The sequence below is a fragment of the Strigops habroptila genome, chromosome 2, assembly GCF_004027225.2.
Source record: "Strigops habroptila isolate Jane chromosome 2, bStrHab1.2.pri, whole genome shotgun sequence".
Taxonomy (NCBI): Eukaryota; Metazoa; Chordata; class Aves; order Psittaciformes; family Psittacidae; genus Strigops; species Strigops habroptila.
In genome coordinates, this window is record NC_044278.2 from 101,485,889 (window position 1) to 101,497,195 (window position 11,307).

The 11,307-nt window shown below is 42.7% G+C and overlaps 1 protein-coding gene across 9 annotated transcripts in view; it reads left to right on the plus strand.

Moving 5' to 3' along the window:
• Nucleotides 1-9,980, plus strand: part of KATNAL1 (katanin catalytic subunit A1 like 1) — a 43,899-nt gene extending 33,919 nt beyond the window's left edge. For 8 of the 9 annotated variants that reach the window (XM_030477447.1, XM_030477452.1, XM_030477448.1 and 5 more), the window contains 5 exons: nt 221-379; nt 1,249-1,375; nt 2,312-2,446; nt 4,777-4,903; nt 6,356-7,677. In XM_030477447.1, coding sequence (XP_030333307.1) covers nt 221-379; nt 1,249-1,375; nt 2,312-2,446; nt 4,777-4,903; nt 6,356-6,554 — 747 coding nt within the window. In that variant the 3' untranslated portion in view covers nt 6,555-7,677. Of the gene's footprint in view, nt 1-220; nt 380-1,248; nt 1,376-2,311; nt 2,447-4,776; nt 4,904-6,355 lie in introns of all 9 variants that reach the window. The other variant, XM_030477445.1, reaches the window with a different exon arrangement.
• Nucleotides 9,981-11,307: the final 1,327 nt, after the last annotated feature.

Here is an 11,307-nt window from a genome sequence, read left to right on the forward strand (position 1 = left end):
CCAGGTTTTGTGATTTTGTGCTCCAGCAGAGTGGTAAAAAGAAGTTGCAGAACACTTCCACGTTGTTCTTGAAAGTGGGATTCATGTCTTTTGTTTTCCACTGATGACGATCATGTTATTAAACAATTTAAATACAGATCTTGGATCATACTGGGATGTATGAGTACCAATTGCGGAGTTTCTTTATTTGTTGTTCATTACCTTTGTTTTCACCTTGCAGGGCGTGCTGATGGTTGGTCCTCCTGGCACTGGCAAAACAATGCTAGCAAAAGCTGTTGCTACAGAATGCGGAACAACATTCTTCAATGTGTCTTCCTCTACCCTGACGTCTAAATACAGGGGCGAGTCTGAGAAGCTGGTCCGCCTCTTGTTTGAAATGGTATGTCTTCAGTGATGTGATCTGGGGATCACTGAGGTGAGAAAGGACATCTCTCTTGGTTTCCTGCCCCTCCAGTAGCATGCTGGAAGTATAGAGTTCATCGAACTGACACTCCCTCAGTCAGTTAGAAAAACATGATCTGTGTTTCCATCCATTTCTGGCATATTGTTGAGGACTAAGAAGGAAATGGTTCATCACCCATGTTTAGCATTTTCCAGCCTAAACACAGAGTTGTGACCTTGACAAAAATTCAGTTCTTATTTGGTTATGGGACGACAAGCCCATAGGAAGTAGTTTTGAAATTGGAAGGGATTTGGAACTGTTATTCTAGAAGCAATGCATGTTTTAGTTCTCTTTCTGTTCTGAATGATGGGCACAAGCCTCTCAGTGAAGTTGAGGGTGCAGTCTGTCATGCAGGGTATATGAAGGACGTGCCCACGTGGACCTATACTGAAGAGTCATTCACCTCTTTGGGTTCATCATTGCACCTCTACAATACTCTCAGTTAAAGCTTGTCTTTGTTGAGGTAGGCTGAGGTCCCTTCTGTCCCCTATGCTTACCCCTCACCAGCACAAAAACCTGGACATGGAAACTGCCTGTAGTGATTGTGTTCCTTTTCCCCTTTGCAAGACTGGTTGATGAGGAGAGCCAACCAGCTCTGAAAGACCCCTGACTCAAGAGGTACAATTTAAAATGTATAAACTTCAGCATATGCCAGACGGTTTTTGTAAATCAAGATCTTGAGTTATTTTCTTGTGACAGGCAGGGACCATCTGTATGTAGTATGTCTAGTGAAATTGGGCTATGGTCTGATGAGAGCCTGTCCTTGCTGCTGCAGCCTTAATGGTGATGTTTTCATTTGAATAAAGGCGAGGTTTTATGCTCCAACAACAATCTTCATTGATGAGATCGATTCCATCTGCAGCCGCAGAGGCACATCCGATGAACATGAGGCGAGTCGCAGAGTCAAGTCTGAGCTGCTTGTGCAAATGGACGGTAACAAGAGTTTAGATCCAAGTTTGGGGCTGGGGTGCTGTTTCTTTACAGGCGGGGATGTAAGAACTTGAGCAATTTGGAAAACCTGGCTTTATGGATAGGGAAAAAAGAAGGCAGAGCTCGAGAGTAGTGCATTTTTGGAGGGTTCGAAGGCAGATAACTGAAAAGGGTGTTCGGCTTTATTTTTTCTAAAATGGCCATTTTGATGGTAAATTTAAAACTCATATTCAAGAGACACAGACTGTACAAGAAGCAGATAATGGAGGTTTGTGCAGTTTAATACAGGTCTTTAATTGTGATGCAATTTAAACAAATTTCTCCCCTTTGCTAGAGTCTCCAGCTCGGGCACCCGATTGTGAGATTTGATTTTGCTCTATTCTGTGGTGGCAGCTAATATTACCCTTTTAGTCAGATTTAGTACCTGGTTTGTTCAGGAGCACATAACGAGGATGACCATCTGAGGAATATTGTATGGTGTAGTGATTTGATAACCACCTCTGTAATGCAGCTATCGTTTAACTACTATTTATAATGTCCTCAAATGTGCAGGTTCATTGTGGTAAACTCAGGGTAGGCAGCTTTTTGCCTCAAAGTGATAATTACTTTGCAGTCCTCATTCGGGAGGCCAGGGAGTGATCCCCATTTCTTCTATGGCTGCGTTTGTCAGAGATAGCATTTTCAGTGGGACTGTGTCATTAGCACTTTCAAAGAAAGCCCTCTCCTGGCTCAGCAGAAGAGTGAACTGTCCCTCTCTCTGTGACAGATGGTCTTGTCACACCTCAGCTCTGGGAAGTTTGGAAAGGGACACTTGGACTATATAGAGCTGTGCTTAGCTTTGACCACGCTTTTGCAACGTTTGTCTGCAGTGTTTCTCAGCAAGCATCTCAATCAATAAGACCTGTGAAGTGAAATTACTCTAAACTATTGTGCTTGCAGGGGTAGGTGGTGCTCTGGAAAATGATGACCCTTCCAAGATGGTTATGGTATTAGCTGCTACAAATTTTCCCTGGGATATTGATGAAGCTCTCCGACGAAGACTGGAGAAGAGGATTTATATACCTTTGCCCACAGGTATGTTTGCTATCAGCATTTTCCTTTGAAATGGCCATTGCAAGACAAGCTTAGTGTTAATGCAGGACTGTTAAGTTGAGAAGAATCTTGGTGGTTTTGTGATGAGCAGTGAAATTTGGGGGTTAATCATTTGGCCGGGTTGCTTTATTTTTGAAGAGAGTGAGAGAAAAAAACCAAACAACTGCTTGCTTGGGGGCTTAACAACAAAGAGCAGCAGCATTTCGTTGCAAGCCCATTGATGGGCTTTTACATTTTGAAAGAGAGTTAGTTTTAATGAGCCTGGAATTATTTTAAATGTTTAACAGTCAGTCCTTGAGTGATCATCAAAGGCAGCCTTTGGACATGTTCACAAATACTGCAAATGCACTTCATGCTCCTGCAGACAAGTGCAAAGAAGTGGATCCATGAATTTTCACTTACAAGCTTAGTTCACTGTAAATCACTGCTCGCTTGCCTTTATGGCTGTGCTTCGAGTCACTCAGAATGCAGCAGGCTGATGCCTTTCCTGCCTTAAGACATCTCAGCTTGTATTGTCTTACCTAGCTGTCATTCACCTGTCCTATTAATTTTGAGATTCCTATCCCTTGAAGTTTTCATAGCTTTGTTTCTTGGTACAGTGGATGCCTCATCTCCCTGCATGAGCACTCATGATAACAAGATGCATGTTCATGGTGACAGTGGTTGTGATTGAGTTTAGCAGGTATAAGGGCACTTAATAGTTCCACAGCTTGTCTTTGCAGCTTACAGGCAGTAACAGCTCCTAACAGGATGCCTGTCTTTATGAGCAATTAGTTTAAAATCCTATCAGGTCTTGCTCTTGTTTCTAATTAAACCAGATTGGTTTTGACACACTGTATTACACCCTGGACAACACACGAGATGTGCTACAGTTTTATTTCCAGTCTGATGTTCTGTTGCATCTATTCTGTAAATAAGAACGTTGAGCTGTTCTGGGCAAATCTAAGTGATGCATTTATAACTGTGCTGTGTAATCTGATGTGGTCAAGCATTTTAATTGAAAAAGTGATGTGCTATGATATATATATACACCTGTATATTGTGTAATTTGATGAAAGTATATATTCTGCTGTGTTTCATTTTCAAAATACTGCAAGGACTTGCTTAGCCTCATAGCAAAGATTAGAAGAATGTTCTTTGATACAGGATGCTCTCTGCAGGTATGCCATATGTACACTGTGCTCTGTAAATAACAAATCTCCATTTTATAGCTAGTGCCAGTTGTGTGTGATTGATGACTATATTCTTGACAGTTCTGCAAAGCACGCAAAACCAGCAGCTTTAGACAAGCTTTCTAATTTCTTTTATATTCCGGCCCCCCATTAAAAGAAATAAAAAAATAATTAGAGACATCAATAAATAAAACGTGTGGAAATTTCCTTAAGACTTTTAGCCTTTCCTACTGCTGCTTCGTCTGTTGTGACTGTCTTCTTTTCTAGGTCATAAAAATTGGTCACTGTGGAAATAAAGGTGCTGAGCTGGCATATTTTTCTGTACAATAAAAGCCAGGAGAGCATTTGTTCTCTTCTTTGCCACCCTTGTGCAGAGTAACACTGAGGCCTAAGCTGCCAGATGCAAATTCCCTCTTACAAGCCTGGGCTGCTTAACATCTGTACCCAAATGCACATATCCACATGCCCTCTACAAGAAAAATGGTTAATTGGCTGCATAAGTGCTCATTTACCCAGCTGGTTATCAGTGCATGCACACTTCATCTAGGTCGGAAAGTGGGATACCAGGACACTTGTATTGGAAATATATTAATATATGCTTACTGTATTACTATATCTGTTTTCTATCAGGCTTGAGCAGCTTGCTTGGGTCCCAACTGGGTAAAGTGCTTAAACACATGCTTAAAGTTCAGCCTATTGTTCGGGGGTTTGTGCTGTCTGAAGCTCTGTTAATAGAATCCTCATTGTGGTTCTAATGAAACTGTGTGAATAATACGCAGTCAAACACTTGAGCAGCGAGTGAATCCAAAGGGATGTGAGAAGAAGCAGACATTTGTAGGATTGTGCTTTTGTGCCCTTGGGTAGTATGTGACCAAATGCTTTGTCACCTGGGACATAACAGACATTTTTAATGATGTATGACTTAGGAAAATCTCTCTAAAGCATGCTGGTTTAATATACTGCTTTTAACCATGTACTTTACATTGTTCGATTGCACACTTTACTATGATTTGTTCCGTCTCTTTCCTTTTCTCATACAAAATCCTTTTGTTTGTACTTATATGAAAAATCTTAGTTGGGTTTGTATGTTTTTTAATGTTACTCTTGCAAGTCTTCAGACAAGTGTTTTTTATGTTATAGCGAAAGGCAGAGCAGAACTACTTAAGATTAATCTTCGGGAAGTAGAACTAGATCCTGATATCAGCCTTGAAGAAATTGCTGAGAAGATTGAAGGCTATTCTGGTGCAGACATCACTAATGTTTGCAGGTATCTGTCTCATTCACCTTGTTTTGCAAATATAACTGCATGGAAAGTCAGTGTTTGCATTGTGTGATAAATGTAGTACCCACTGCAGGTGAAGCCAACAGTGATTGTGTTTGAGGCCCAGTACTGGAACCGTGTGTTACTGTCATGTGGAGTGGTTTAAAGACCATGGAGTCTTTCTCTGAGATGTGGTTAAGTATTTTTGGATCCAAAGACAAAAAAATTCTCTGAGCAAATCTTGTTAGCTGTTAATGCATTTGTTAATGTAGTGCAAACCAGGTTTGGATATTTTTTATTTGTTTGCTTTTAAATCCCATGAGTTTAAGAGCTAGAATTCTGTGATGTAAAGGAACCTTTCACAGAATATTTCTGTGGGGCTTCTATATGCTAGATGTTAGGATAACCCCCAGTGCAGCACAGTCTTGGTTTCTGCCTGAATCTTCTAGGTGCAAGGGTGATACAGATAGTTTATAGCATTAGTATTGAATTTATTTCTATCCTATTCCCACAAATTGTTTCATTTTTTGACAAATGAGTCTTTTCTGGAGTAGAGCAGGTATTTGAAAAAACTTACCGGAAGGAAGTCTCTGTCCCTTATGAAGTTAGGATCCCTGCCAAGAGAAACTGGTCCTTTAAGAACGTGGCGTGGGATGTTTTTTTATTTCCCCTGCTGCTTTGTTGAAATTGTGAAATGACTCCATGGTTTTGAAAATTCGGTGTGTGTCACACAGTGCAATAGTTAAATTACCTGTTCTCCCTGAGGCCTGTGTTATTCCTCGCTGGGAAAAATCTGGGGAAAGAGAAAATGTAATTTCAGACTGCATGTGGGCCATGGTGTGAGAAATGAGCAGTGCTCTCCGTGCCAGTGGGCCACGCTGGCAGCATCCGAGCTGGGGAGGAGTCACAGAGCAGGCAGAGCATGAGGAGCCACAGGCACTGATGGCCTCAGCCCTGCCTGATGCCTTCTGCTCTGCCCTTTGCAGATGCACATGCTATCCACTTTTGGGATACGTAGTGAGGAGAGGGTTGAAATTTAAGAGGATGGGGATGCAAAATCCAGGCTACTTTGAAACAAAGAAGCAAACAAACAAAAAGTCTGAAAGTCTTGGAGTGCAGTTCCGCTCCCACCCTGCCCTTTCCTGCACTGAAGTTGCAAAATTTTATCTCTATGAATCATTGTAAAAGGCTTTCAGTTTTATAGTTTTAATTATCTCTGCACATTTACCATATGCTTAAATGGGTTTTGGTGCCAATGCATTCTTTACATTGAATTAATGTAGTGATCTGGGAACATGGAAGCCAAGAAAGATGTGAACTGCATCTTCTAGGGTAAATAAATGCTCTCTTTAGTGTTCCTGCCAGTGGTTTCTACCAAGAGAATACAATCAAAATTCATAGGCCTATACAGCACATGCTGCTAGCAATTAGCTCCCATACATTGTCCTGTATTTCCAGGGATGCCTCTTTAATGGCAATGAGACGACGTATTAACGGCTTAACTCCAGAAGAGATTCGTGCACTTTCTAAAGAGGAGCTTCAAATGCCGGTTACCAACGGGGACTTTGAGTTAGCTCTGAAGAAAATCTCCAAATCTGTTTCTGCTGCAGACCTGGAGAAGTATGAAAAATGGATGGTGGAGTTTGGATCTGCTTAATCTCAGTGACAGATCTCCTTTGCTAGAGTTTTATGGGTTTTGTTGTTTTCACTTGCAAAATGAGTTAGAAATCCTTTAAAGGTTTAAAAAAAGGTCTGCCTCTGCCCCCATCCCACCCCTTTCTGGTGACATGATCTTTTAAACTCCATTTGCCTTTATAGGGAGCGAACACAATAATAAGCTGATATTGTAGAAGATTTTTTTTATCTCTGAAATAGTAGAATAAGACAAACAGGAAGGGAAAAATTATACTTGTGAGGATAATCTTTTTATTTTTCCAATGAAGAGAAGTGTTACTTAACCTCCTCATAGTCATCTTTTATGGCTGGAATCAATAAATCAGCTGGGGAATGTGACTCCAGAGGAGCTAACAAGGGCTCGCTGTACCCCCTGCCCTTAAGTGCTACATTTCTGTTAAGCTGCTGACTCTGCCTCCATAGAATGTGGCATCGAAGTTACTGTTCTCTCTCTCTGCTCGGATATTCAGAGCAAAACCTGTGGATTAATTGGCATTACACAGAGAAAATGAGGATCAGTTTTCCGTCAAGACATGGGCTTGGCCTCTCCTCTCATGTATGCCTCTTTGGAATTGATGTCACTTCAGACTGGATTGATGTTACCCGTGACAACTTCTAATGGAAATGAGAGGAAAAGGATCTTGATTGCTCTCAGTCTGGTTTATGCTTGATCTCTGAATATAGTTTGTACCAGTTTGACCAGTAGGCACTTTGACTAAAGTTATGTCTTGCACTTTCATGCTTATGTATCATCCTCTGTGCTGTCTAGATATTGTAACTATTATTATTTGAGTACTAAGGGTTTAATACAGCAAAGACACTAATATCAAGGCTGTCTTTAAAACATGTAGTTGTGGACTACCACTTCCGATTAGACATGAACTCTTTCCTAGCTTTACTAGGCAATGGTATTTGTACCTGTTTATGTTGTAGAACTGTTCATGCTTAATATTTTTTAATGAAGATTTCTTAAAAATGTATAAATGTTATTGATTTAGGGGAAAATAATCTGTACAATCTCATTTGTGTTCTTGCCTGCTTCTTCCTTTCCCTTGTACAAGTGCAGGGATGAGAAGGGTTGGGTTATAAACTAGCATGAGAAATTCTCTGTCTAGAGTATAACTGTCATGCTTGTCTGTATGAGCTTTTCACAGACTTGGGCTGCAAGTCTGACATATGAAGGTTTCTTGTGGTAGGAATGAGAAGGAGAGGTCAGATTTACAGAGGGATATGCAAGTGCTCAATTTTTTTGTGATTTTGCGAGCTAGACCTGAAGTATTTTGGTGGATTTGAGTTGCTGTGCACTTCGGTAGGTACTCTGCCCTTTGGCTCTCTGCTGAGACTCTTAGTGGCATAGCCAGATGTGTCAGACTGGAGTGAGAGAACACCTCCTCTTGAATGGGAGTGTATCCTTATTTGCTTCTTTTTGCTAGTTCTTGGAAGTTCCCAATAACGCCAGTAATTCAGCACATTCATCTCTTGGGCCATGAAATATGAACCACTAAGGCAAATGCTGCTCAAATGTGTTTACTGTTCAGTAACAAGGACTATCGGGGTATGTGCATGACAGCTCTGCAGCATCTATCTGATTACACGAGCGACTTTAGAAGCTGTTTACCATTGCTGCTTTGTCTCTCAATACTCCTTTTTCTTTCTTTCTACGTGAAGACCACATTTCTGATCCTGTCTTTATAAAGGGCTGCCCCAGTTTGCACGGAGAAACAGCATGGAGATTCTGTCAGTCTCGCATTTGACATGAAACTCAGTCAGGGCTTTAGAAGCGTGTTTCCATGTGGCACTCCAGAAAGATACCTTCTGAGGCCTCCAGAGGTTGAGACACATCTACTGTTCATGTCTTTCCAAGGAAAGAGCATCTCTGCTGCCTAGTGTTGGGCCCTGTTATACTCCTGGGCAGGGAGGTTAGTGCAGAAAGGACACCAGCTTTTTCCTTGTCACCTACAGGGAGGATAAAAGCTTCTTTCCTGACCAGTTTGCACTAAATACACAGCAGAGCCCATGGGATTCACAGTACCTGTGGCTGTCGAACCAAAAGGAACAGTTCTTTCTGCACTGGAAGATGAGCAAGCAGAAGCCATGTTGACTCCATAATTTTTGGATAAATTCATACCAGGGCTAGTCTCTTCCTCCCAGGGAATGACTGGACCTCTACAGAGAAAAGCTTTGAAAACATTTCTACAGCCTGACATTTCTTCCTTATGAAAGCTGGAGGCTGCAGCTATTACTCTGTGTTTGATTGTTTGTTTTACTGCAGTAGAAATAGTAAAGCTGCGTGAATCTTTTGTGGCCAATACCAGAATAGCTCTTCAGGGTCTAACACTAGAGAGGCCACCGCTGCCTGAGGTGCTTACTCTGCAAAAGCAAGATCTAGAAGGGAAGAGACATAAATGCCAAGAACTTGCCCTGTTTGGCAGCCCAGGAGCAGTGCTGGGATCCAGCAGTTGCTGCTTAGAGAGGTCCAAGTACCAGTTTCCTCAGTTTCATGCTGCAAGCAGCACTGCCCTTCCTGCTGATGAAAGCACAGCATTTAGCAGTAATGTTGTTCCTCAGCTCTTTGATGAACCTTCTACCTTAAGGCATTAAACTCCCCTCATGATGTTAAGCCAAATTCACTATAACAGACATTCCCTCTAGTAGCAATCATTCAGATGCTGCAGTCTTTTTCTCTAAAGGTCATGATTTCTATCCAAATAGGCTTTTCCTGTACAGGTCCATTCATCCTTTACTGCTGCAGAACAGGAAAGTTAAAGTTTCAAGGCTGTAGATGTTTAGATGTACGATGCTTGTGCTTGAGCATTACACCGTAACTTGGGTCCTGCTAGATCAGGCACCCCGGAATACAGAGACCATCCCTTCCCTGCCAAGACTTCCCAGAGCAGGGATCTGACTCTTAAGTCTTTACCGAGTCACACTGGTGCACTGACCCAGGTGGGATTGGGGATTGGGTTATTAACTCAAGAGGGGGGCCAGCAGCAGGGTGCAGCAAGGGAAGGAAGGCGAGGCCAACAGTGGCAGCAACTCAAGACCCTAGGGATGAGCTTATGGCTCACTGTAAGTCCAGTTTGTTTCCCACTGGTGGAAACCCTCGTGTAGGGATGTTGGATTCCTCAAAGAGCAGTGTACAAGCGTATCACAGCCTGCTGTGACAATCTGTTCTGTCTGTGTCTGTATGTGTATGGAGATGCAAACGCACGCATGTGTATGTGTATATATGCGCACACAAGGTGTGGTGCTTCTGTAGTTTGTACCTAAATTACATAAACCCCATGTTTTAAAGCTGTGTTTAAGTGTCTCTTTCTAAACATCTGTGAAGGCCCTCTTGGGTGCCACTGTTAATTTTTGTACAGCAAGCAATCTAGTTGTATGAAGTAATAAATGTACATGTAGAGTCTGTTTGTCTCACTTGGGTTGGGCTGTGAATGTTTGCTGGTAACTGTTTCCAAAGGCTGCCATACAGTGCAGATCTTTTCAGCACGTCCCAGCGGTGGTGGACTCGCCAAAGTCCCGTATGGAGAGCAGTTAAAGCAGAATCAGAGTTTTTTGGATAACACTGTCAGTAATGCTTTCCCTCTTAAACTGGCCTTTCATTGCCACAAGCTATAAAATGGAGAGCGCTCCAATGCCCAGCACAGGGAAGAAGGGTGGGGGAGAGGAGGGCAGAGGCCCCAGCAGATGTTCAGTGTTAGCACCTGATTCAGACCTCACAGAGCCGGGCAGACTTTTTTATTACTTGCCCCTGGGCAGGAAGTATAATCAGGCTCCAGAGAAGCCATATCATCAGCTGCCTGCTAACCAGAAGACTTTCAAGAGCAAAACTTCTGCTAGGAAAGAGCTTTCAAACTTGGAAAGAGACCCCAAGTCTCCTGGGACTGAGTTGATTATTTGAATTTTCTCACCAACTTCCGTATGAAAAAATGTGTAGTTTCCAGTGTTTCATAATGCTTCAAACACGAAAGAGCGAGCAAGGGAAATTGCTGATCAGGGGATTTCAGGAGAGGTCAAATCTTTGCCTAGAAAGTTCAGCTCACCCCAGTTTAAAAGAGACTGTGAAATAGGAAAAGTGCACTGACTTGTTCTGATCTGGTAAAGATGAAAGGGCTTGTGTTCTGTAAAGAAGTCCTCCATACAGAGAGCAAAGACATAGCTGTGCAATGCAGGCAGAAGGAGCTGGAAGCAGCAGAGGAAATAGTGAGAAAGGTTTTGTCTGTTTTAGGAGTAAACCACCCTGAATCAGACTGTGGACAGATTTTGGGGGGATCTGCAGTGACAGACAAGTACCTGATGCACTGTGACACTGTGCTGCCAGGGAGCAAGCCGGGAGCCCGGGAGCGCTGGAGCAACATGCTGGAGCAACATGTTGGTTCAGCGGGTGAGCTGCCCACTGAACAGCGCTGTAGGTGCAGACTGCAGCCACGCTGGGCAAGAGCAGGCTTAGTAGGCCTCTGATGGAATAAAGCATGTTGCATAAAGCCACCCATATTGGTGATAGCAAAGGCAGAGAGATGCTGCAGCTCAGAGCATGTGGCACGTGGTCTTTTTTCCCTGCTCAGATTGTTTCGTGAGAGCACTGTGCGAAAACTTGGCCGTGGCTGTGGGTGCCTCAATCGGCTTTATGTCAGAGCCCGAATTCCACGCAGACCTTAGCTAACAGACCTACAGCAGCAAGTGATGTTCCCACCTCCCACAGCATAGGGGCATTTGACCATGTCCGCTTTCAA